This window comes from Daphnia pulex, chromosome 5 (assembly GCF_021134715.1).
Source record: "Daphnia pulex isolate KAP4 chromosome 5, ASM2113471v1".
Lineage (NCBI taxonomy): Eukaryota > Metazoa > Arthropoda > Branchiopoda > Diplostraca > Daphniidae > Daphnia > Daphnia pulex.
Genome location: NC_060021.1, coordinates 10,255,769 through 10,280,868, shown reverse-complemented (window position 1 = coordinate 10,280,868; position 25,100 = coordinate 10,255,769). Strand labels below are relative to the sequence as shown.

At 39.8% G+C, this 25,100-nt stretch overlaps 5 protein-coding genes and 1 long non-coding RNA gene across 6 annotated transcripts; 2 read left to right on the top strand and 4 right to left on the bottom strand.

The window, feature by feature from the left end:
• Positions 1–83: 83 nt before the first annotated feature.
• LOC124194528 (GATOR complex protein Iml1-like) lies at positions 84–6,252 on the bottom strand. Its single transcript, XM_046588761.1, has 19 exons — positions 6,088–6,252; positions 5,877–6,014; positions 5,554–5,786; positions 5,261–5,485; positions 4,944–5,198; positions 4,684–4,879; positions 4,366–4,599; positions 4,169–4,290; positions 3,965–4,106; positions 3,487–3,894; positions 3,313–3,430; positions 3,134–3,236; positions 2,623–3,063; positions 2,384–2,562; positions 2,088–2,313; positions 1,780–2,021; positions 1,577–1,715; positions 1,042–1,509; positions 84–709 (listed from the first exon to the last, which is right to left on the bottom strand). The coding sequence occupies exons 1-19, from the start codon at positions 6,128–6,130 to the stop codon at positions 197–199; spliced, it is 4,425 nt and encodes a 1,474-aa protein (XP_046444717.1). The 5' UTR covers positions 6,131–6,252; the 3' UTR covers positions 84–196.
• A 170-nt stretch (positions 6,253–6,422) lies between these two features.
• On the bottom strand, positions 6,423–7,740 carry LOC124194533. Its single transcript, XM_046588770.1, has 3 exons — positions 7,504–7,740; positions 7,099–7,378; positions 6,423–6,961 (listed from the first exon to the last, which is right to left on the bottom strand). The coding sequence occupies exons 1-3, from the start codon at positions 7,636–7,638 to the stop codon at positions 6,570–6,572; spliced, it is 807 nt and encodes a 268-aa protein (XP_046444726.1). The 5' UTR covers positions 7,639–7,740; the 3' UTR covers positions 6,423–6,569.
• Positions 7,741–8,809: 1,069 nt separating this feature from the next.
• LOC124194527 (malate dehydrogenase, cytoplasmic-like) lies at positions 8,810–10,912 on the bottom strand. The gene is made up of 9 exons (XM_046588760.1): positions 10,671–10,912; positions 10,326–10,476; positions 10,075–10,256; positions 9,853–10,014; positions 9,610–9,789; positions 9,415–9,528; positions 9,278–9,353; positions 9,182–9,216; positions 8,810–9,115 (listed from the first exon to the last, which is right to left on the bottom strand). The coding sequence occupies exons 1-9, from the start codon at positions 10,671–10,673 to the stop codon at positions 9,017–9,019; spliced, it is 1,002 nt and encodes a 333-aa protein (XP_046444716.1). The 5' UTR covers positions 10,674–10,912; the 3' UTR covers positions 8,810–9,016.
• An 829-nt stretch (positions 10,913–11,741) lies between these two features.
• LOC124194523 (integrator complex subunit 8-like) lies at positions 11,742–15,920 on the top strand. The gene is made up of 13 exons (XM_046588752.1): positions 11,742–11,848; positions 11,936–12,047; positions 12,113–12,323; positions 12,394–12,606; positions 12,669–12,830; positions 12,886–13,447; positions 13,505–13,712; positions 13,781–13,914; positions 14,009–14,119; positions 14,177–14,345; positions 14,418–15,271; positions 15,336–15,518; positions 15,580–15,920. Exons 2-13 carry the CDS (start codon positions 11,939–11,941, stop codon positions 15,694–15,696), a joined length of 3,033 nt encoding a protein of 1,010 aa, XP_046444708.1. The 5' UTR covers positions 11,742–11,848; positions 11,936–11,938; the 3' UTR covers positions 15,697–15,920.
• On the bottom strand, positions 15,709–23,948 carry LOC124194522. Its single transcript, XM_046588750.1, has 13 exons — positions 23,557–23,948; positions 23,285–23,471; positions 23,086–23,225; positions 22,363–23,009; positions 22,070–22,292; positions 21,620–22,009; positions 21,053–21,526; positions 17,986–20,412; positions 17,062–17,912; positions 16,723–16,999; positions 16,446–16,664; positions 16,268–16,379; positions 15,709–16,203 (listed from the first exon to the last, which is right to left on the bottom strand). The coding sequence occupies exons 1-13, from the start codon at positions 23,779–23,781 to the stop codon at positions 15,971–15,973; spliced, it is 6,405 nt and encodes a 2,134-aa protein (XP_046444706.1). The 5' UTR covers positions 23,782–23,948; the 3' UTR covers positions 15,709–15,970.
• Positions 23,949–24,136: 188 nt separating this feature from the next.
• LOC124194526 lies at positions 24,137–24,832 on the top strand. Its single transcript, XR_006874890.1, has 2 exons — positions 24,137–24,696; positions 24,798–24,832. It is a non-coding gene; the product is annotated as an uncharacterized LOC124194526 (long non-coding RNA).
• Positions 24,833–25,100: the final 268 nt, after the last annotated feature.

The window sequence follows — 25,100 nt, the reverse complement described above, 5'->3', positions numbered from 1 at the left end:
CAAATAAATCGACCCCTTCGGCCCTTCCCTAATCCAAACCGCAAAATACAAATTAAATGTCTTTTTCTTTGTACAACGAAACATATAGAATCAGTCGGTATATTCTGAAAAAAGGATAGCTAAAGTACAAATTTTGTAAAAGAAACACATGATAAACCCTTTATTATTTGTTAAAAAACAAAAAAGAAGAATCAAATCAAGAGCTGCTGGAGCTCACTCGATCAAGCGCTTGTATCCAGTAGTTCTTTAAACGATCATCGTCGTTGGCACAAAATTTTCGAAAATCAGATAAAAGTTTGCTGCCATTATTTTCGTCGCACACGGGGCCAGACGGGTTTCTCCAACGCTTACTCAGCATTGAATTCCAAGCCCAGAGGAAACCTACACGGACTTCTTGATTTTGTTGCCACTTTTGACGACCGACAACGTGACGGGTGATGTAGCTCAGCGTTAAAGAGGAGTCGGTCGGGGAAAGCACGGACGTATTCGATAGCCAGCTGGAATTCGTACGCTGAGGTCGCTGTGGCGAAGGATGTACCACATCTTTTTCGTTGTTGCTTGAGCTTAGAATCAAAAGAAAAACAGTTCCGGTTGTGTGAATAAATTGAAGTGGCGGGAGGCATTGACGAACGTTGGCCCTTAAAGACGCAGTTGGAGATGCTGGGTCAGGAGAGCAGGGTAGGAAACCGAAATGACGAGCGATGCTTTCCTATTTGGGGTAGAAATAATAGTAATGAACAATCATCAGAGGGCCTGGTTGAAGAATTTGGAACAAACAAGGGGGTTAAAAAAAATGAAAAACGGCTCTAAATATAGACACATATGTTAACGTTTGTCTCAACTCTAACTAGACAGACATTTCGTATTCAAGTAGTTTGAGGTACGGATGTGTAAAGGAAACGCGCAATTCGCGCAACTATTTCGCCTCCGATTATTTCTTATAATAATAATCTTTTCGAGAATTTTAAAAATTTTCTTATTTGTAAACCAACGCTACCAGTATTCTTCCAGGTGGGGAAAAAACCAACATTTTATACTCACTTGGAAAAGTAGAAGACGTTGCGGCCACGAATCCGGTGGATATTCTTCGAGAAATGTTTTGCCGTTCAAGTTCAATGCTGAGATATTCAGAGGTACGAAGATGGGTGCCCGAAGAGGATCTGCTTTATGAGACATTGGTAGGGCAAATGGGTCACACGGAATTGGGACTAGGTTCACCCCACAGTTTTGAGCCTTCCGTAGCCAATTTTGTAGAAGTTCGGCCACCAGCGGACCTGTGCACACGACCCACTGGAAGATGAACTCAAGAGATGCATCAGGGTAAAAGACGCTCTGATAGCGCAGATGCCCCCATTCAATCCGGTCACTCTTCCCACTGATATCCATATCAAGATTGCAAGATTTGTAATTTAACATTTGATCGAAACGATTCTCGTAAAGTGAAGCAACAGATTTAAACTCATCGGGATCTGCTATCAAGAACTGATACTTAACCGGGTTGGCCAATGTCTGCACAAGGAGAAACAAATAAATGTATCATGTAAAAAAATGAAATAAAGTGACGTTAGCTACTTACAGATACACTGCGCGCTAGAGTAAAACTGTTTTCGAATTCCACTTCCGCCCATTCACAATCAAAATTGTCTTGAATATTGCCAGGTGTGAATGTTTCGGTGATCAACGAGAACAGATAAAATCCATAACGAAATTTGACCCTAACAACCAACAAAAATTAGACAAAACGAATGAACAAAATCAAATGGAAATGTCAGTGCTAACTTGTTGTTGCCAGAAGAATGACAAATGAGCCGCTCGTTCAACATTTTCTGCATTAGATCTATGGCCTCTCGTTCAGTAGTAATACCTTCCACCTGCTCCAGAAGCCAAGCGACAGCTTCATAGCTAATGAAGGTGAAAGGAGGTAAATCGTTGATTTTCCCTTCTAGAAACGGCATTCCTCCGGTAGAAGATTTCATGGCTTCAATTATAGCCGCTGAACCGGAAGCGACTCTAGTGCGCGTCTTTACATAAAGATGACAATAATAAACAACGGGTGACAGCAAAAATGTTAAGAATAGATGACCTACCGTCACATCAGCGCCTTCGTCACCGGAAAATTGGTGTTCGATCGAAAGACCATGATCACCTGACGATTGGTATAAATTTTTATTTTCTACTAGTGTAGCACGAGTTCTAGGCCTGTCAGGAATCCTATTGCTGCCACCCCGATCGCGAAACATAGTCTGAGCAGGAGGCCTCGGCTTCTTAACTAAATTATGATGTTTCACGCGGTTGACGCATGTGTCGATAAATCTAGATAATACGTCAGAGAAACAACAGAAATTTAGTGTTCAATATCTGAAGCTCGTTTAAACTTTCTTACCTTAGAATTCTTTCAGTAAATGGGCAGTCGTGGGTGGGAAGAACGCACAGACGTAAGCGCCAGTATTTTAGGGACTCGGTAAGAGCAAAATCTCGATCCCCTCGAGTGCAGATGTAATGATCCAAATGGTTCCAGTTGTAGTTTTCTAATTTTTCAGCATTAAAATCCACCCAGGACACCTATCCATTGAAGGGATGGATGAAAATAAAGTAGTGAAAGAACAACAGAAAGTTCGTTACCTCGTATGTAAGATGGTCAGGAGTTTGAAGTCGAAAGCGGTAGTGAATATTGCAAGTAGGGTAAGGATGCCGAGGCCTGTATCCAGTTACGGTTATGGTTGATCCTTTAAGAATGATTTTATGGAAGATACGTCCAATCGACAACATATACTCTTGACTGTTGGATGTGTAAGTATGCGGGAGGATGATAACCTGGAAACCCTGACTGAGACGTTGACTGATCAATTCTAAAAAGACCTCCTTCGTTTCAAGCGGCCTGCGAAACGAGGCTTTTTGTTGTTGACCATAATCATTCACACTGATGCTGTTTACATCATCTGGAATGATGGAATATTCAGACACTAAAAAGTCATTCTGAAGACTACGCTGATCGGGAAAATAATCCGTAGTTATAGGAAGGCAGGCTGGAATTGTTAAAGACTTCCAATCTACTCCAGTAGTCTGTGAAATAAATAAAAAAATATTTGAAATTATAAATGTAATTGAATATTAGAGATAATACATGACCTACCAAAGCAGGAGTCCATTCTTGTTCACCCGTAGCTCCCCATAAAAGTGTTAAGCTCCTGTTCATCGGCCGAGGTCTCCCTTTAGCATTCGAGTTTGTTCCAGTACTGTTGAAAATGAACAAGAATTGAAATGTTATTTATAACTAAGTTGATTTAAAAAAGTTGTGTTTGATAGACCCACCTTGAAGAATCCATGGCAGTGTTGTTTAGATTAACACCAAAAGTTCCAGATGTTAATTTTTCTTCACTTGCCGGAACAGCTTGATAATGATGTTGCTGAATCAACACCCCCGTTGGACCTATGCAAATTTGTTACAATCAAGCATTCATTTAATTCAAAGCAACACAAATATACCTTTAGGGAAAATGTGTGTCCATCTTCTTCGATTGGATGTTAACTTAATTGTTACTCTGCTCGGATCGAATGGATTAATTAAAGCACGTCCAGTTTTGATTTGACGTGTACTGGGATCGAAAGTAACAGTAGACGGGTTGGCGCCTATCGTCACTGTGTTGCTTCCGAGAGCGCTTGGTGATCCAGCGCTGCCTACTACAGCTCTAAGAGTGTTGGACCTGCGATCTTCTAATCGCTCCTCACCCCCACTAGGTCTTCGAACACGTGGATGAGGTGCAGTTGCACCACATGACGCAATAAAACTGTCGTCGACAGCTGGTCTTTTTGGAATGGTAACTGAGGGTGATTTTGTGAGTGAACAGCTGAGCATAGTGGGCGCACTGATCAATGAGCTGCTGAGTCCATCACCTATTAAATAAAAAATTTGCACCTATGTTTTTACAGAATTTAACATGGAAATTAGAAAAATTTCATATACCAGGGTGACCCGTGGTAAAAGAAATGTCCATATCATGAAGACGAGATCTTCTAGCGTTTCCTCGGCTCCGATCAAACCGATTCACCTCTGAGGATATAGCGGTGGTTTTGCGATGACGAGTTTCTCGCATCAAAGTTTGAACCTGCACATAACAGAACATTTGTATCCGATTATTTTCCCAAGAGACATAACGTATTCAAATACCTTGCTAGTGCGGGTTACTGGAAGCGCAAACACTTTTGCGTCATAGGCATCATAGTCAAAGACAGAGTTCGGTAAACTACTTTCAACTTTAATGGAACTGCTAGTTTTAGACGAGAGTAATCCTAAATACAAACGATAAAGTTTTATTAAAGTAAAATTTCGACTCTTATTCAATAATAGTGTTTGAATTACTGTACCTGCAGTTTTGCTCTTGTGAAGAGTTGTCTCTTTATTTAAAATGGGAGCCATCTTAATGCGGGGAAGAAATGTAGAATAACCAATCCGCTTGCTGGAAGAATAGAAGCTGAGATTGATCCAATGAGGCATACTAAAGTCATTTGAGGCAGCGCTATGTCTTTTATTGTGAAATTGCAATAAGGGAACTGCATGTAAAGGCTGTTCACCAACACAAACCAGATCACTCCCCACACCTGTTTGTAACACATATTTAATTGAAACCATGCTCGATAAGAAAGTATTTAGTAAAAAAAATAAAAACAGTTGAAATTTTTTACCGTTGTCTATGATCCTTTGCTTCGTAATGTTTGTCAACTCTCGATCTACTTCAAAGACGCCAACTCCAGGTGTGATGACTACGGAAAGCTGGCCAGTGCGGTCAAAGCTTCTATCCAAGTAGTGCTTCTCAAAAACATTTAGAGACATGTTAAGCACCTCGAGAAAGTTTCCTTGGGCTGCACATGAATTAACACCCTATTTACAAACAAGGAAAATGTTAGAACTCTTGTCATGATTCACAAATAATGAAGAAAAATACTTTAGGTATGTTCATGTCAGGGTGGTTTTGTTGATGGTAACCCAACACAGAGTTCTGCCAGTTATGAAAGAGTAATTTGAGTTGCGGCAGCACACACGCCCAGTCTTCCATTCGTTCGCTTTGAACAGCTACACGGTAAAAGTCTTCATAGAACATACCACGGTAATCTTGCTGCAAGCACGCTCGCACAGTTTCTGGGAAGTATTCCAAAGATTCTGTCTCGTAAAATATTCGAGAAAATAAAACAATTGTGACCTGGAAATGAGATTAGAGGTTTAATGAATTTAATGCTAAAGATTTATCATAACCGATGCCACCTCATGATTAGATCCATGGCGTTTCCACTTGGCGAATAATTCCGATAAGAAGCCGTTAACAGCTTTTTCAAAATACAGATCACCGTATATGTCAAAATCCCACATTTCTGAGCTCATTTGTAAGAAGAGATACACCTGACTTGTTGATGAACGAAATACAATTTTTGTATCCTCTGTAATCACACCACATGCCACTCTTTCTCCTTGTCCCCACATTTCATGAACCTTATTTGAAAAACAAACAATTTACAAATAAACAAATTTAATACTCATTACTGATTACACTTCCTCACCTGACATCGAACTGACTTGTTGCAAAACTCCAATTTCTTCCCAATGTACAAACAAGAGCCAATAAGGCAATTTTTCAACCTCCACATGTCACTACGTCCTAGATACTGATCCTTGAAGGTTAACTCTACAGAATCTAGAGCAGCTGAGGCTGGATCCATCACAGTCACATGGACTCCAAAAAATATTTGAAGTTGGAACATACTTACTATTGACTGTTCAATGCTGATTGTGTCTAAATGTTAACACATTTTTATAATTAAGAGATGAACCAGTAGCATTCAAACATAGTATTCATTAAAAATCACAAACATAATAGGCCTACCTTTTGTTTGCATTTCTTCTTTTAAAGAATGTACTTGAAGTAGAACTCTGGAGCCAACAACATCAGGGTGGTATATTTCTACTACATCTCTCACTTTCACGTGTGGGAAATCTTTTGAGCTCAAAATTATTTCTTCCTCTACAAAACATCACGAGAATATAAGTAGGCTAAGCATCATCATTCGCAGAATAAAGACATACAAATATCTCACCACTAAAATGTTTCTGATGAGCAATCAGTTTAAAAGTTTTCATTTTGAAGCTCTTGACAGGATATTCGAGCCTCTTCTATCGTCACGAGATGAAAGACTAGACTACTGCAGCGCAAATATATGCAGCTGATGTTGCCGTGATTGCCCTGTTCAGCCGTCTGCTGATCTGTTGATCAACAATCGTTAAGGTCATCTAGCGACAAAAATTGTAGCTACGTCAAAAACGAAATTTGAAAGCGGTAATTTTCAGGAATATGAATTAAGAATTAACTCTGAACTAAAAAAGAAGCTGTAGAAAATATGGTAAATAATGTTAGAAAATAAAACACAACAACTGACGGCTAAATCTATGTGTGTATGGTTAAATTGTAAATTCAATCAAATATTATTACAGCAACATAATTTACCAGCAATAAGTTACTTGTTCTTTAAACACGCCTGTTAACAAATAAATCGTTAGCCATGACAACAACTATCCTGAATCAATAATTGTGAGAGAATGATTTGAAACTGTTACTGCAAGATTGCTTATAGGAATAAAGTTGCCATAAGAAGTAAGGATTGTACATCACTTGAGGCTCAACATAAGGTTCAATGTGTGCCACTGGAGTTGACGGAGGTGAATAGGCTCTTCCATCAGGTGGAGGTGTGAGGACAGGAGGGCTCCAGTAATCTGAATCTCGCACGCACTTCGGGGTTGTCGGGCGTGCAACGTGGACGTTGGATTCGGCAAGCCGACGAGGTTCTGTTGTTTGTTTGCGTTTGTTCGTTAGCTGAACGGGTGATGATTGTTGTACCGATGAGGGTGTTCGGCTCATTATTGAACTTTGCTTCGATACAGTTTTTTTGGATGATCTGATGACGTCTTCATTGCCTTATCAAATAATTAAAAATATTAATAATTTCAAAAAATTCATGGGCGAATCATGGAGAACGGGAAAATTTTTTAAATTAATATCATAATATTACTAAAATCAACACAAAATAAAGGCAAAAGTTTTAAATAATTACTTGTTAGTAGCAACTGTTTGAGAACGGATCCGTTATGATTCGTACTTTCAACCTCTATTGGAAGCGATAATGATGTGTCGCGAATAGGCGTGGAAATCGGACGTGATCGCATTTTACTTGGGTAGAGGGTTTTTTCGACAAAGGACTGACTTTCAAGGAGGAATGCTATGGTAGTAGACGAGACGCTGTTCGAATTGTGATGGTGATTTTCAAGTTCCGATAGCAACTGGAAAGAAGTACCACGACTGCAGATTCTAACACTACAGAAACGAACAGCGCACTAGTAAAAAAAAGTAAAAAAAAAATAAAATAAAATAAAATAAAATAATATAGAAATAAAATAGTTTAATATTGAAAATAAATAAAATCGTGAATAATAACAACTTATGAAGAAAAACGAACAACCTTCCAGTATTCGATGTCGCAGTCGTTTTCTTTTTTCGTACAGGAATGATGAAATAACAGAAAATTTTGATCCTGCCTTTGCAAAATGTAGCGGCTCTGGTCAGGTAGTTTTATCACTTGCGTGAATGACACCATGCCGAACAAAATGCTAAGTTAAACTATCCTGGAGTGTTGACTGTGAACAGAGCACATTAGAAAAATCACCCTACTTCTAGACCACCTTTAAAAAACTGATTTCATTACTCTGCAGACAGATTTTAAGAAAATGTCTCATTGGGGTGAACTGACACCGGCGCAAGTTCAAGGCTGTTACATAAAAAATATACTCGCTAATAGGCGTTCGACCTTATCCACGTTTGGAGGGTGTCTGTCTACAAGGTCGTTCGATATGAATATGACGATATATGAATATGAGCTTATCAAATAATTGGTAATATTCAAATTTAAGTTTGATTTCCCCCACCAACACAAATGGATTGTTACTGCTGCATTGTTTAAATGCTTTATTCTGACCCATTATTTTCTAGAAATTGTTAAGCCTTTTAACGAGTTAAAAAAACCTTGATAGGAATGAATTTCTGTGAATATTAAGCATGCGTGGTCATTAAGTAATAACTGACTCAAGTTGTATTTTTGATAGTTTTCCCGACGAGCCAAGATTCCTTAAACAGGACCACGTTGAGAGAAATTCATTTCGTGCAAGCCATGAGTTTGCGACGTATCAAGGGGTTATTTTGTCTGCGTCAAAGTTCTTGTCTTAAAATTTAAAAAATGGGCAGGGGAAGATAAAATAAAGACAAAGCGCTCATTCCATTGATGTTGAAAAACTCGCGAAGGTCACATCTTGTCCTTGTAACTTTAAAATAATAATAGTGTGTTCATTTTGAATCTATTTGGTTTTAATAAGATTATCATACAGACTGATTCAATTTTCAAAATTTTCAGAATATTTTATCGCAATTCAAAGATTTTGTTTCTAGGACGCCATGATTTTCAAAAACCAAAATTATATAGATTGTGACTTAGAAGTATTAACATAAGCTGTGATAATCATTAATCAAGTATCCGTCTATCCGACAAGTTTTACCTATCCTCAGTCCACGTTTGCCTATCGGTTCCTTCCGATCTCACCTTTCCCATTACTAACATTAAATCGGATTTGAATGATGTGAAGCTTATAAATTTTTCAAGTGTACAAAAATGTCCATTAACAGCTTTAACTTTTAATATTAAAATTTTCCTTCATTTTTCGCAAATAATAAATAACGAACATTTTCCTTAACATACTAAATCAACTATAAAGATCGAACCACTAAACCACATGTATTAAACCATAAACGTAGATAGATATTTCAACGAATAAAACAATACTACATTACTGTTTTCTTCTTCTTGGGCTTACTATTAATCACATCGAATTTAGGAGGCTCCAAATATAGAAAAGCACTACACCAATTCTCAGCCCTTAAAGTCGAGCCAACTGAGAGACCTCCGCTGGCTTATCCCCGTCTAGTCAATCTTGACACACAGCCAAAGCTTCATCGCGTTCTTCAAGAAGCTCTTTGCTAGTCAAATCCAATTTGCCCCGAGCAAATTCGTCAAGGTTAAGTCCCTGCGAAATTCCAAATACGGGTTAAAACGAAACAAAATAACTAGAGGACCTTTTGAAATAGTTTACCTGAACAATTTTCCACTGGCCTTTACTGCAGCGAACTATAATTACAACAAAATATGAAAAACAATATAATTATAGCCTTGATTTATAAAGTTTTACCTGGAAACGAATACATAACTCCAGCAGGAGTATTGTATGATCCATCCGAAAACACAGCCATCGATACCCAAGATCCCTGTGGAAAATTATGCAGGCTAGTTAAGGATGACGCGAATAAAAACTTATCTTAAGCTAACCTCGGGACTTCCATTCCACCAATCCTTCATGTGGTCGGCCGCGGCCTTGGCAGCAGACATGGCCGAAGAAAGTTTGCGAGCGGCGATTACTGCAGCTCCGCGTTTTTGTACCGTCTAATAAAAATTAAACGATCAGACAGGGGTATGTTTAAAGTAAAAAGTTTTAAAAAGTAAAGAAAGTGAAAACACGCTTACTGAAATGAAATCACCATTCAACCATGCTTGATCATTAATCGCATCGGCAACAGATTTTGTTTCTCCATTTGCGGTGACAACAGTGGCATTAGCAACATCCGGAAACTGTGTTGAAGAGTGATTTCCCCAGATAGTTACTTTGTTCACATTGTTAACTGGTACTCCTAGGCGATTCGCAATCTTGGAAAAATATAGGATATTTTCACATAAGTGATCACTTGGTATATTTAACATTTTCATTACCTGGGCTTGGGCACGATTCTGATCAAGTCTTGTCATAGCACTGAAGTTAGCAGGAGGAATTGATGGAGCGTATTTTGAGCAGATCAGTGAGTTGGTATTGGCAGGATTACCAACAACCAATACCTTTACAGTCTTCTTTGCATGCTGATCCAAAGCTTGACCCTGATATTCACAACCATTTTTGTAACAGAAAAATTTATTTTTTATAGATTTCAAACATACCTGGGCTTTGAAAATTTTGACATTTGCAGCAAGTAGGTCCTTGCGCTCCATACCCTCTTTACGTGGCATAGCACCTACCAAGAATGCAGCATCTACATCCTTGAAACCAACTGCAGGATCAGCTGTTGGGATAACTTCTCGCAACAATGGCAATGCACAATCCTGCAATTCCATGACAACTCCTACCATTTAAAATTCACCAAAACATTATTTTAATGTTAGACTTTTTAAGTCTTTTCACACAAGCAAACCATTTAGAACTCCCATCATTGGTTCAATATCAAGGAGATGCAAGGACAATGGCTGCTTTTCACCAAAGACATCTCCTTTTGCTAGTTGGTAGAGGAGAGAATAGGCAATCTGACCAGCAGCTCCAGTAACTACAACACGAATAGGTTCAGCCTAATTTTATGGAAGAAAATTAATAAACTCATGAAATCAATGAACAACGAATACACGTTTTTCTCAAGCTTAACGAATTCTTAAGCCGGCGAGATATTTCATTTTATTATGTTTCTAGATATTCGAGGAGAAAATTTCATTCAAGACAGTAATTTATTTTCTAAGATAAAGACTTAAGAAAAAATATCTGTTACCATGGCGAATTTTGGTAGCTTTCGAAGTCAAGTCCAAACGCAAAGTGAATATTTATCGAGGCAAGAAGATGAGAGCTCTGCCACAGACCTGCACAGACTACGAAGTACTTTGGCAAGGTGGCAAGGATTACTTTAACATAGAGGGCCGGGACTACGGATCTGGCCGTGTAATAAAAGCTTGTCTCGGTGTGGGATATTTTAAGGAAAAGCAAATGAAAAATATTCATTTGGCAGAAATTTCGACACTGATTCGAACTACGTAAATTAATTAATTAATTAAGGAGATGTTCCAAGATTTATTTTTAGGAGGAGTAGGCCTAAAAGGGGGAAACGCCGGTGCCATCTAGCAACCGAGCTTCATAAGCTCTTGATGTACAATGTAAACAGTTTAGCCAGCTGGTAGCTACTAGTTACGTCATATAGCCGGTATCATTTTAATAAATAAAAAGATAGAGTTGCGTGACTTGTCTCTCTTTATTACGTATACATGTGCATCAGTGTATGTAACCCTGGCCACCTGAACTTCCGTTCGCTTGACATCATGACATGCAAACTCGGAAGCGACGTTTACCTTTTCGGGGAAATCGGAGAGAAGACGTCGAAGGAGGAAAACAAAAAGGCTAATGAAAAGAAAGGAGACATTGCGCTAGAAGGGCAGAGAGGTAGGATGGTCGAGATCACTGATTTCATTTTTTGTTTAGATGAGCTAGTGATAAATGACAAATCTCTTGAAGAAATAAGCTTCTATTGTTGTAAAAAAGTAACCAAAAAACAAGTTTATGATTGGCACAAAATCGCGCGTCGTAAAAATTGGAAATTACTTTTCGAGTTTGAAGATTCTGATACCAAACTTATAACTTATCGTTAACGTAAAATGTCGCGTTGTTAGCTTCTATTTGACAACCTTTTTTATGTCTTTACGTGTACGAAGTATTCTGTAAAACGAGTTCTGTCTCGGAGAAATAAATATGTCGTGAAAACTGAAAACTGAAAACATTCCTTCCTCTTCCCGCCAACGTAACGAAATAATACGATCGACTGACGTATGATGGCGCGTCGTACGCTCATATTAAAATAAGTAAGGATTTTAGCTAGTCGTCTGCTGAATTCAAACAACTTTCAGGGGTGTCGGTGTGTTTGTTTATTCATATTCATATTAACGTTTTCTGACTTATTCGGTAGGGGTTAAGAAATTCTCTTTCAAGTGTTGTCATCAATTTCCTTTATTGAAATTCTAACGGAAGGGTACGTTGTTTGTTTGTTAGAATATGGAGGTTGGCCCACGACCTGTCGCAGATCCAGAAGGCACCATATTATGGTTCGAATATTTGTTAGATTCTTCGTTGTTGGAAAAACAGCTTTTGCGTGAAAATTCAGGTAACTTCTCTCATCTTCTAAAGAATTAAATTGTAAATGTTTAATTATCACAATTCTTTAATTAGATGCCCAAGCAACAGAGTTGATAATAGAGTTCTTGGTGAATTCTCATAACTTGAATATATCAGAAAAAAATGGCAGTAAAGTTATTGATGTTGAAGCTACAGAAGCATCCAGTGGCAGTGAACCAAAAACAAGGAAAAGCTTGGCTTTAAAGATTTTAGCACTGAAATGTGCAGCTCATTTGAAGTGGAACTTTCAGTTGCTAGAGAATCGGTATCAATATTGATTGCATTATATCCAAAAATGCTAAAACTAATTTCTTTTGATAATTTTTCTTCTTAAGTGTTCCCTTGACACTACAGCAGTTGCTATACCAAGATCTTTTGTTCTTCTCCGAAAATGGGAAAGTTGATATAAAATCACACATCTCCTTGGATTTTAGAGAGGCAAGCCCTCACACAATATTTGCCATTTCCACTTATCACAGATGGGTTTTGTGGGCACTTAAATCAATCCAGATTATTACAAAACCAAACAAAGTTTTGCACATACCAATGTAAGTATTTTTTATTAGCTTCATGACTTGTGTAATTATGTTTCCTCTTGAACTTTCCTTAGGCCAGGTGGGCAGGGTCCAACTTTTGTTCCACCTCACATTACTGAGGCTATGCTGAACTCTCTCAAGTTACAAGCCATTGATTCTGTTATCATTTTAGAGAACATTCTCAAGGAATTAAATGGACAGAAAATGATTATGCCCACCATCAACACCTTCGTGAGGTAAATATCTTAAGCATTTATTTCTTAACGTAATCATTAATTCTTTAAATTTTAGCTTAACCGAAACCTCAACGAATGCGAGTGAACACAGATGGCAAGAGGGTTACAGTATTTCAATAGAAGAGTTTGAGCTTCAGTTGCGATGTGATTTGGCTGTGTGGTTTATGTTTGCAAATCAGTATTCGGCAGCCAAACGCCACTTACAAGTTGTCGGGAAATTGTTCACTGATTGCCAGTCACGAAAAATGGAATACTGCAGTATTTCGGCACCATATTTGAAAGGCTTCCTTTCCGCTTGTCAAATTCAAGAAGTTGAAGGAGAAAAATCGTTAACAGAAAAGATGCACGAGTCTATTAAAAATCATTATGTTGGCTTTCTCAACGTTTTACAAGAGGATAATATTCGTCGTGAAGTTCCTATACATTACCGAGGGATGGCTGAATTGGATTTACTAAGTGCGGCTGCTAGCGGCAAGTTTACCATCGCAAAAGATCTTGTTTTCAAAGTCCAAACTTTGAACGTAGTTCGAAGGACGCTAGCGGATCACCATATACCGCAGACTTATTTCAAGTTACTGAGTGATGAGGGTGGAAGTGGATTTCAATATCTCATATCGGTATAATTAGTTCAAATATATTTTAAAAGTCCATTTAATATCTATGTTACTTTCTAGGCATTAGAACAAGTTCATCAAATTGGCAACAAACAGGACAAGAACAAAATCAAAGGACTTCTGCTAAAGGTTCTCATAATTGGCGGAGATAATATCAAAAATTCTCTATTGCTCAACAGTTCGCTGAAAGAAATTTTGCATGGAGAATCCGACAAAGTAGAACCCACTGTAGATCACTTGCCTTTCAGTCCAGATTTTCCTCATTCATGTAAGATTTTCTTGGTGTTCTTCTTGTTTTCAAACTTTTAAGTAACATCTAAATTGATTTAAAACTAGTATTACCTCAAATTGAGTGTGGAGAACTAATCCAACAGCTGATTGAATCCTACCACACTTCTGAGATCCAAACTTTACTGGACCGGTTATCTCACGGTTGGCCAAATCGACCGTTGTGGACTCTCTACAAAAAAGTAAGACTGTCTATTCTGTTTCATTCCTATTGATGATCAATTTTCCTTATTTCGGGGCGTTTTATGAGTATTTTTCATTTATTTATACTTTCAGTGGGAGATACCAATTCCGTTTCAAAGTGCTGTCATGAATTTGCCGAAAGGGATGCTACAAGACTGGTCCTACATTCTTTTAGCGAAATATCGAGAGCTTCTTAGCTTACAAGTAAAATCCATAGCGAATTTATCAATAGCCCCAAAATTAAATATTAATAAAAAATAGGATTTTGCTGGTGCTGTGGAAATGCTGAAAGCAGTTGAGGAACGTGGCCGAACTAAACAATTAACGAATACTCAAGCAGGTGGCAAACTTTTTAAGCTTTGTGAATGGGAAATTCTCTTGGTGGACGTGCTGCAGTTTCTTCATGAATGGCCCATTTCTAGCAGTTCCAGTTGAGTGCCATAAATTCTGGGTTTTGTTTCCTCTAGAACGGAATATTAAAGTTTCTTTACATTTAACATAGGTCGTTTTGTGGAGCTAACCACCCAGTGCCGCGGATGTCTCGGAGCTTTGCAGCGGGGTGAAACTATATTTCCACGTTCTGAAGTAGTCGACTACTGTGTAGCATTGTTGCTTGCAGCCTGTGAATGGGAATTCCTGTTAGGGCTTGACGTTCGCTGGAATCTTAACCTGAATGTTGAACTGGCATCAAGTTTGGCAGCCGTCTGTTACGACTTACAACGGGACCGTGAACGACCTACGCGTAAAAATTCAAAGTCTTTGTGGGAGCTGATTATTCCGGCGTTTAATCCGGCCTCATCCAACAGTGGAACGATCGCCTCCCAAGGAGGAGGCTCCTCTTTAAAACGTACTGCTGCCGGTGCTTTGCAACAAGGTGCAAGTTCGTCTCGAGATTCTCCCAATGCTAACGTACCGATGGTCAATCGAGCTGCCCTATCCAAATTCTGCCAACTTCTTTACGAACCACAGTCGCTGAGCATCATACTTTCTTTGTTCGTGCGCCTACACAACGTTGTACAGGACGAGGCAAATTTAGAGATCAATGCTGATCTTTCATCGCTTTGGCCAGCTGTACTCAGTAACACCAACAGTTACTATTTGCCGGGCATCGGGGAAATTCTCAGCCAGCTACTAGAGAGAGCCCTATCTTTATACCCACTTAATACAGCTTGGCTAAAGCTACAAGGTGATCTACATTTTGCCCAAGGATTTCACTCGGCTGCAATGAGCTGTTATATGACAGCATCCTCACTCGCAAGCGATTACTTTCATCAAGTCGTTCCAAAACAGGTTCTGGATGAAGCTACTATCCGTAGAATGATCAAGTGTTCGCATTCGGCTTCGTGTTTCACACAGGTACTTATGCGATCCTGTGTAATATTCAATGATAAAATTTTAATATTTTCACTCTTTTTTCCAGTCTGCCCTTCTTTGTCAGTTGCTGGAAGAAATAGACTACGCTACTGCCTTTCGCTGCTTGCAAGAACGTGGATGTAACGATGCCATGGACTCCCTGTACCCATTCATTTGGGACGTAACTCTGCTGGAATTCATAATTCAACTACACCACAAGAGAGGCGAAACCCAGCGAAAAACGGTGGCAGTAAGTAACATAATGCATACATTTTTCGCGTGGTATTTTTATGATTGATTTTACTTTGTAGTTGAAAGCTATCGGTATGCTTGAACTCAATGCAAATAACAACGAAGAGATTCTGCGCGAAGCGGCAGCTCAAAGAAAAGCTCAGTTTCTACGCTGTCTCGCGAAGCAATATCTTTGAAAATTCACAGAAGATGATTACACGTTCATTTATTTGGGATTATATCTGAATTCATACATACATATATAACTTTCTAAAACTCTTGTATCCTTGCCCCAAAATTCAATCGTATGTTTCATTCCCTTTCAGCGCTGGCTGAATCCCGAGCGACATTTAAATAAAGAATAAAAAAATAAAATAAAACGCAAGCGAATAAAATAGATTAAAGTTTGACATACGGCACGACAACATAGGGGAAGAGATTCATTTAAGTTTATGAGCCTTCAGTTTCCCTTCAGTCGAGAGTAGCAGATGTACACATCTGGTTCAATCCGCACGTACCATCTCCTCGGAAAACTCTATAGTATCCTTGCTCACCCCAACGAGTTCCCCAACTATTCTTAACAATCCAGTATGGAAGAGTTTTGTTAAATTTTGGGTACTGTGAGACTCCGTAACCAACAATTAGTACGCCATGGTCGATTCCTCCAGGTCTACATAAAACTTTCCATGGGTGACTAACACCACCTAAAAAGATTGGATAGATGATTAAATATGGTCTAAGCAATGTAGAAGAGCCAAAATGTGTTACCTCGATAGTATTGCATAGCATTTGCGTTGATACCGATCGAAATAGGTCCATTTTGAATGAGCCATTGCGCCATTTCTGTTTCATTGGTCGAAATTTCAACACCTCCTGTGACCTAATCACAAAGAAACAAATGTTAGGAAGTCATTTTGTCAAGCGTGTTAAAAAGTTTTAAACTAACCTGCACTCGGGTTATATTTGAGTTAAATTGGCATTTGTTTTCATGCCCATTATATGGATAATCTGATTCTGTTTCCAATCCACCGATATCATGTATAGCTTTGTATGCATTTTCGGGTAAGCCTCCGTTGCACCCACTGTCAAGTTTGTCGCAATCTACCAACTCTTGTTCGCTCAACGAAACAAGATCTCCGTTTCGAACAGCATAAATTCCTTCAACCTATGAACAGAGTGAAATAACTACTGCGTTTAGAAAATATGCCGGAATTTTAACTTACGTTTCCAGTAACAGAAAACGCCCAACAGGAGCCACACGATCCCTGATCCTTAACTGGCGTAACTACGCTATGATTCCGCCAATCAAATTCGTCTGGAAGATTTATCTCTGGTATGGCAGCTTGACGAAGGCGAGCATTTGACTGTCGAAGCGACGGATTAAATCCGGCCAAGTGTGCCTTGTATTCGGCTGCGCTCCAGTCTGAAAACGGGGTGTCTCCATAGACAGCTGTACCCATCTCGTATCGGTTCAGTAATTGGATTTTTTCTTGGTTAGCCCTTGAATTTCAATCAAAATACTAGGAAACTTAGTTATAAAAAATAATTCTAAAATTTAATACCTGTAGATTTTGTAACGACGTTCAAATTCATCCCATGTCTTGTAAACTTTATTGAATTGTTTTGCATAACTGCGAAATGCCGTCATGTGTTTCAATCGCCGAGTTTTCTTTAAATTCTTTTTATGGTGTTGGTGGTTGTGGTGGTGATGGGAATGCGGAGATATGTCATTATCGACAGATCGCTTGGAACGTTTGCACATTTTAGAGGTGCATTTTTTATTGATTCCCAGTACTGCGCACTTCAGACTTGTCACTGTGCGTTCATTCAGCCACGGTCGTGTCCAGATTTCAATTTTGCAAAGTTGACGATCAGCCTTGTCGTCGAATGAACATGACTGACTGGTTTCATTAGCGGGGCATTTCGTTTGTCCAATCTCAAGTGTGAGGTAGATTTTCTTCCCTGCTACAGTTTGAGTTCCTGCGTTTTTAATGCGCACGATATTCAACAAATTTCTTGAATTCGATTGAGCCTGGATGGCTTGAAGAGCAAACGCGGCATGGGCTTTAATTTCTTCAGACGAAGGATCAGCCGGAGTGATTCCACCTAGCAAATGGCGCCGTGAAAGGGATGACTGAAAAACATTTGCTGTTTTGGTAATCTGATCTTTGCATGTCAGTTTGGTCATTTCTCGCTTCTTCAGCCAAGGTTGTTCCCAGATGGAGACGTTGCAGATCTGACGGCGAATGCAGGCTTCGCTATCTTGCTGGCAATCGACAAAGTTCAACTCGAGCTGAAGTGTGTACATCATTCCAGAGACGACTTGTTTAGATGCATTCAAAACTCGAACTTTACTGGGAGCGTTGGGTTCGTTAGAACGAAGAGAAATGGCCGATACAGCAAAATCTGACAACTAATGAAATAAAATGAAATAAATTATTAATTTAAATTCATTATTATTATTTTGTAGCATTACAATTAATTACCTCTTTGATTTTCTGACTGTGGAGGTCCATAGGGGTAACACCCCCTGTCATTCGATCGGAAGAGCGCTTACGGCGAGTCAAGGGTGCACAACTGGAATATGTGAGTTGACGAGCATTTCCCTGAGAGTAAACGACTACATCGCACATCAAGTTGGTTCCATCAACACTACTCACTTGAAGACCCAATTGGTAATTTGGCCCATCCAAAACCTGTTTTGATGCGGACGAGATTTTCACAAGACTCAAATCGCCAGCATTCCTTACGTGACTCAGAATCGTGGTGGCGAATGCTGCTAGTTCCCCGACCTGTTCATCGGAAACGTCGATACTGACGTAAGTTCCAAGTTGCGGAGCCGAATCAAGTGTTTCGCCAGTTCCCGGTTCGGATGTTTTGATGGCTGCTTCCGTCACAGTTTCTTCTTTCGTTGCAGATGGGATGGCCGGAGCTGCCAGTTCACACTGCATCTGGCTAAGTTCGCGAGTTGATGTCCAGGCCTGGTCGAAAACAACAACCTTGCAATGAACGGTGCCTCTAGGCTCAGTAAACTCCAAATCCAGTCGATAATTAAATCCTGCAACTACTTGACGTTCAGCGAAACGAATTTTGGCGAGTTTTAAAGGTACAGAATTCATGGAACGACTTAGTGAAATGGCGGCAAAGTTGGCCATTTCTTTCACAGCTTTTTCGTTGGGATCAATCGGACAGTATCCACCAACGCAGTGAGACGGTGGCTGGATCGAAAGTTCGGAATTATTTGGTCGTACGGGAGGACTTAAAGGTACAGGGCGTCGTGGCCTGATCTGCAATTGACGGCTCACGCGACTTTTAGTAGGATCTTCACATTTAAAAGACGTTAACTTGCGCGTATTTGTCCAGCTTTGGTCGTAAACAACAACAGTGCAAGTTTGAACTCCAGCATCACCCTGTACCTGCAAGGTAATTTTGTAATTTCTTCCCGAAACGACTTGAGTTTCAGCTGAGATAATCTTCGCTACAGAAAGTGCTCCGGCGTTTGTAGATCGACTGATGGCCTGGGTAGCAAAGTCTGCCATTTCTTTCACGGAAGCATCGTTGATGTCAGATGGGCTGTAACCTCCGTCAAGACCGCGACGCTTTTTGCTATCACGGCAAGAAGAGCTAACCAATTGGCTAGATGATTTCTCGGCAACCACTGCGTTGCAGATGAGCGTAGCTTTATCTTTCAAGAGCAGCATCGTCAGTTTGTAGTTGACTTGTTTACTCGCTATCTGTCTGGCAGCGTTTTTAATTTTCATGAGGGCGAACGGAGCACTCGGGGAAGCCTCGGACATGGCAGACACGGCGAATGTTGCGGCATCCTTCACGGCAGGTTCGTGAACAGCAGCCGGTCGATAACCGCCGAGAGCGTTTTTGCCTTTTCGCTGGGTGGCGCTTGAGACTGGGAACCCCTGCGGAAAGCAGGTCATGTTGGTTACTTCCCGTACCGACAACCAGCTTTGTTCTAAAACAATGACCCGGCAAAACAGCGATTCATTAAGTCGAGTGAATTCCAGATCCAATTTAAAGTTGATGCCAGCAACCACTTGTTTTTTGGCCGAATGGATTTTGGCTAATGTGAATGGTGCAGAATTCGAGGCATCGGTACTTTGCGAAATGCTAGCAACTTGAGTTGCAAAATTAGCTATTTCCAAGATGGCTGGATCTGTCGGATCGGCTGCGGAGTATCCTCCCACCAATGGCACATTTCTTTGAGTATTTCTTCCTCCAAGGCGTGGGGCTTTGTTGATGAATTCCACGTCGCCACCGAGTCGGAAGGTAGGTGGAACATGGCCGGCAAAAGGACTCTCATCAAAATCTTCGCTTTTAGGAGTTCTGTCATTGGATTTTTGTCGTTTCGGTTGACAATTTAAATCCGTGACCTGTTTCTCTTGAAGCCAAGCTCGGTCCCAGATTTGAATATTGCAAACTTGGAAGCCTTTGCTTTCATCGATTGCGCAGTTGTCCCCAATGGGTTGATCTTTCTTGCAACTGGTAGAGGCAACTTCGAGCGATAATCGGATATTTTTCCCTTGGACAATCTGCACTGACGACGCAAGAATCTTGGTCACTTTAAGTTTTTCGTCTGCGTTAGATTGCTCTTCAATGACAGCCAATGCGAAGTCAGAATAAGCTTCAATTTCAGTTGACATGGTGTCGACCTGACCGTGACCTCCGACGATGGAAGATGTCGCTGAATCCAGGCCAACTGCCGGCATTTCTGTGGTAATAGCATCCTCTTGATTCGCAGATGAAAGAGATAGCGAGTCGCAAGTCACGTTGGTAACCTTACGGTCGTTAAGCCATGCACGATCCCAAACAGTAACATGACATATGACATTCGCCTGGGAACTATCAAGCTGGCAGAAGGTCCCGGCGCCTTCGGCTTTGCTGCAGTTGGTGAAGCCGACCTAAATACCCCGAAAAATCAGACACGAGGTTACGTTGATATATTGGTCACGTTGATAACAAAACAAGCGTAGTCGTTCGTCACATCATAAAACTAGTATATACGTATAAATAGTACGTATAAACTAGTATATACTACTATTTACTACGAAATTGGAGTCTAATGTGGGATTGGGGTATGTCATGTTCGTCAGTCATCGTGTTTAGTGTTGTTTATTCGTTTACAGAGCGTCAATAAAATAGCAAGTGAAAGAATTGGAAGTATGAGTTATTTACCAAGACTTGAGAGTCATTGATCATTGATAGCCAAGACTTCATAGTCAGTCAAGAAAACGAACTTAATTTCTTCGTTTCGTTCAATGAGGAAGAAAAAAAAATATCTCAACGCATCAATTTCTAATCATTTGTCATTTCAATAGCATGCTCTGTAGAACTAATCTTTCATAAATAGCGCGTCATAATAATACGTTCGGTTATCAGTCAAGTCAGTCACCTACTAGAGGCAGTCATTCAAACATAACACAATCTTCCTTTCAAAGGAACTTGTCAAATGATTGTCGAAGGGGGAGGGTTAGACACGTAGAGAGGTATATGTATATATAGGTATGTATAATATAGGTTCGTTTAAACGGGCTTTCCAACCTCAACGTCCAAGGTGACTTTCTTGCCGGCTACCAGCTGTGTATCGGCTCGGATAACGCGGATAAGGTTGAGAATGTTTCCGTTGCTCCTCTGACTGATGGCTTTGGTGGCGAAGTCTGCCACCGACTGAATGTAGGGGCTAGATTTATCAGCCGACTCCTGTGCGCCGATCGCCGTTTTCCTGTGAGGTGAGTGTTTAAGCGAGTCAGATCCTTCTCCGACCAAGTCTTTGTTTTCTTCGTTGTTTCCCATTTCATGAGCGGGTTTCATCGGGAAGCATCTCGAATTCACCAAGCGCCGCTGCACGAATCTACTGTCCCGCAGTGGAACCAGAACTTGAATATCGCACAGATAGTGCTGGGGATTTCCTGAAAGACTAGCCAGACAAGCCTCGTTGTTTGCACTGCCTCCTTCGGGACAATCCGCTAAAGCAACATGAATCTTCATCTTGAAGGTTTTCGACCTGCCTTCAGTCTGTTATTGGACAACGGGAAAAGAAAAATGTAGGTATTCTGTTACCACATAAATGTTTAAAAAAAAAAGTTTATAAAATGAAAAATTCCTTACACTGGCAGTTCCCTCGACGACGGTTACTAGAAAACGCTTTTTGGAATTCGAATCATCGAAAGAATCGAGCCGATTAAGGGCGAATGCGGCAATATCTTTTACTTCCTCATCGTCAGGAGAAAGTGGGCTAAGACTTCTTGCGGTTTTTACACCATCGTTAGAGTCTGTGATGGAACGTCTGACAATGGTTACATTATGCGATGAGCACTGTGGTTCACGAATTTGTTTAGAATTGAGCCATGGCTGATCCCAAATTCCAACAGTACATTGGCGGTGATTTCCTTCGGTCAACTCATTAGCTGGACACTGGGAGCGATCAGTGTTCTCACTTCGGATACAATTTGTGTCCACCAGTTCGATCGTCAACACGTACAACGTACCACTGACAACCTGCAAGGGAAATTTTCATTTTTTAAAAAAGTTATTAGACGAATCTTTATCAACACATACTTGACTAGTGGCTTTCGTGATGCGCAAAATGCTTTGAACTTTAGTGCAATTCGCAGCGTCCTCAAGGGCACTTAATGCAAAGTTCGCCAACTCTTTGACCTGGATTGAGTCAACATCCATATTTGCTGGACAACCTAAGCACGGAGCACTTCGAGCAACAGCAGCCTCTTCTTCAACTTCTTCCTCATTTTCTCCTTCTTCGACTTCTTCCACGCTTTCTCTTCTGCAAAATTGAGTCATTTAATATATTTATGTTAATGCGGTCTATCAACGTAATTGTTTTATCCAAATACCTGTTGCCAGACTGGACAGCATTACTGCTAACTTCTTCCACTTCAGCTCCTTCCTCTTCTGCTGATCCATCTTCGTCCGTGTAAGCTTCTAGTTCTTCTCCGATAACTGCATAACTGGTTGGTTCACAGTCAAAATCAGAGAAAAGATATCCATCAAGAACCCAAGGCCATTGTGTGAGAGTGATGGTGCACATTGATGGATCACGTTCTGTGTCGATGGTACAAGATTTCGATTCATCTTCATTTTCTTCTTCAGGACGCTTAAGACATAGAGTAGGTACCAGGCCCATTTTTAAATCAAGATCTCTGGTTCCACTGTCGACTGAAACACGAGAATCAACTAACGAGTAGCCAATAACTTTGAACTGAAATGCGGAAAGTGATTCTGCATCAATAATAGCCAACGAGGCAAGGACGGCATGCCGAATCAAACTTGTAGTCAGCTCCTCAGACGGAACACGTGTGATACCGTACTTGTCAGCTCCTTCATTGTCACCGGTGTTAAAACATCGAAGAGACTGAAGAGTCTGTTCTGAATTAGATAGTGCTTCTTCCATTGAGACTTCACATGCCTCATTTACAATATTTTCGTCGGTTGTCGAAATGTACAATGTTAAATAGTACAAGTTGCTATTGGACTCTTCCATCTATTATGTTTAACAAGATTTAAAATTAAGTTAATGACATATAGAATAGAACAATAAGAATAAATGTGAATCTCACCATAACTTTCCTGGCATGGCCAATATGCTTCAAAGTATGTTTTCCTCCTCTTCGTTCTCCCATCTGAACCACTGCTTTTTCAGCTAATGCTTTAGTTGCTGCATCTTCCAGCAAAAGGGAAGTGGCAATCGTTGTACTATCTAAAAACAAAAAAGGTAATCTCAGGTAAAACAACAAATAAAAAAATTTAACAGAATACCAATGAACTCTGGAGGGGTATTGGGTTCTCTGTCAGCACATTTCGTTTTATCTTCATCCAAAACACGCTTTTCATTCCAAGGTGCATCAAGGACACTGACTTCACAAATGTGCCTTCCTCCAGTGCAATTGTCATTTGTATTGGTACAATTATTTCCAAGTTCGATAGTCAGCATATATTGTGTTGGCTGCAATGCAGAAAGTAAAAATAGCACAGGAATGAAAAATACAGACACATTTTATAAAAATCAAGAAAATGAATTGTTAATTTACCGAAGGTTTAGAAGCTGGCACAACATGTGCATCCATAATCTTGTGAAGTGACGAAGTATTCTGAATACCGAATGTTTCTGCGTCTTTCAAAATGCTGTTTGCTGCGAAGGTAGAAATTGCCACCAAAGTTGGGTCCTTCAACTCGACATCTTCAGAGGCATTTATAAAAACAACACTAAAATATAAAATGGCAAAAAACAGGGTGAAGCGAATGGCAGACCCCATCTTTTACTTGTCTTTTTTTTTTCGAAGGGCCGACTGGCCAACAACAAGCTTTAGACACGGGAGAACCTAACAAGTGCGACCTTGTCGAGTGCCTGCACGCGAGCAACTGAAAAATTTGACAACAAGCTTATGTTTTGGTTCTTCCTCGGTTGGCCAATGCCCTCCCCACTGTACAGCACGGCACTTCCAGATCTCTTTTTTGGGTTGCTAAAGGGCAATGTTCCATTCCAAAGTATTTTTAAAAAATCATACATGAAATATTGCAATAAAACACAAGCTGCACCTTCCTTTCTAAATTTAAGAAAAAAAAAATTATATTTGTTAATGTTAAGGAAATTTTTAAATTTAAATAAATATTCATTTGTTTTTTAACTTTTGGTTTGGTATCATTAGAATTTTTAGTCTGCTCCATGTATATACTAGAGTTTATTTAGATTGTGAAATATTCAAATATATCACACTCGCCTATATCAAATAGTCACAGCATTATACCTGGAACGTGATGGTACACTTCCTTTGAAAGTTCAGTATTTCACATTTCATTATTGTGTGTCAACGGACAACACCTACATTCTTTTTAAAACTAGAAAACCGAATCGGAGCAAACATCCTTTGTGGTCTAGAATGTCATCGAGCTATATTTGACAGAAAGTTTGTTTCGACATCCGCGTGAATCTCGGATTTTTCACTCACAACAAGGAACATGGCCAGCATGAAAAAGAAGAAGGAAAAGGGAGTATTCGTCTCTCATCCGTAATACGTGTTTGGTAGCCGTCAGAAATGGGTAATCAGAGCGCATTGATAGGAAGGATGCGATATCAATTTCTTTTTTTTCCCCCCGATCCATAGCTTTCTAGAGAAAAACGTCATTGTTTAACCTGAATTCGACTAATCAAATTAAACTCGTTCTTCCAAGTAATTTCCCAATTTCTCAGTCTTGGATTTTCGTGAGAATTATATTTTTTAAATGCTAATTCAATACAATTTTATATAACTCGCATCACACATATTTGCAGGTGAATGTAAAATCCATACAATCCACCTTTCTGGGTGCGGTTTCTTCGTTGCTGTCTCATGATCTTTCCAAAAATCCCGTCGTTTCCCCTTGTAAGCAAGTAGTAGGTCAAAGAACCGTTACTTCATCCACGCTCCCATCGCCTGGTGCTTCGTTCCAAGGTGATGATGGCCTTCATGCTGGCCGTGTTCCGGTCAATCTATACAAGTATACATACGTACGCTAATATGCCCCAAGCCAGTCGACGCTTTACTTTTAAGTTATAAAGGAATTTTAAAATTAAATTAAAATCAATGACTAATTT

Bases quoted from the DNA above. Each gene is read 5' to 3' on its own strand.
- LOC124194528 (XM_046588761.1), bottom strand. From the start codon at position 6,130: ATGAAAACTTTTAAACTGATTGCTCATCAGAAACATTTTAGTG. The intron at 5,199-5,260 runs GTGGCATCGGTT...TCTCATTTCCAG, and splicing joins GCCATGGATCTAATCATGAG to GTCACAATTGTTTTATTTTC. The intron at 1,510-1,576 runs GTAAGTAGCTAA...CTCCTTGTGCAG, and splicing joins CTCTAGCGCGCAGTGTATCT to ACATTGGCCAACCCGGTTAA.
- LOC124194533 (XM_046588770.1), bottom strand. From the start codon at position 7,638: ATGGTGTCATTCACGCAAGTGATAAAACTACCTGACCAGAGCCGCTAC. The intron at 7,379-7,503 runs GTTGTTCGTTTT...TTTTTTTACTAG, and splicing joins GCGACATCGAATACTGGAAG to TGCGCTGTTCGTTTCTGTAG. The intron at 6,962-7,098 runs GTAATTATTTAA...TTATTTGATAAG, and splicing joins CAAACAGTTGCTACTAACAA to GCAATGAAGACGTCATCAGA.
- LOC124194527 (XM_046588760.1), bottom strand. The intron at 9,529-9,609 runs GTAAGCGTGTTT...AATTTTTATTAG, and splicing joins TGAATGGTGATTTCATTTCA to ACGGTACAAAAACGCGGAGC. The intron at 9,116-9,181 runs GTAAACTATTTC...GGAATTTCGCAG, and splicing joins GCCAGTGGAAAATTGTTCAG to GGACTTAACCTTGACGAATT.
- LOC124194523 (XM_046588752.1), top strand. From the start codon at position 11,939: ATGGAGGTTGGCCCACGACCTGTCGCAGATCCAGAAGGCACCATATTA. The intron at 12,607-12,668 runs GTAAGTATTTTT...AACTTTCCTTAG, and splicing joins AAAGTTTTGCACATACCAAT to GCCAGGTGGGCAGGGTCCAA. The intron at 15,272-15,335 runs GTACTTATGCGA...TCTTTTTTCCAG, and splicing joins CGGCTTCGTGTTTCACACAG to TCTGCCCTTCTTTGTCAGTT.
- LOC124194522 (XM_046588750.1), bottom strand. From the start codon at position 23,781: ATGGGGTCTGCCATTCGCTTCACCCTGTTTTTTGCCATTTTATATTTT. The intron at 23,010-23,085 runs GTGAGATTCACA...TAAACATAATAG, and splicing joins GCCATGCCAGGAAAGTTATG to ATGGAAGAGTCCAATAGCAA. The intron at 22,293-22,362 runs GTATTTGGATAA...TCAATTTTGCAG, and splicing joins GCTGTCCAGTCTGGCAACAG to AAGAGAAAGCGTGGAAGAAG.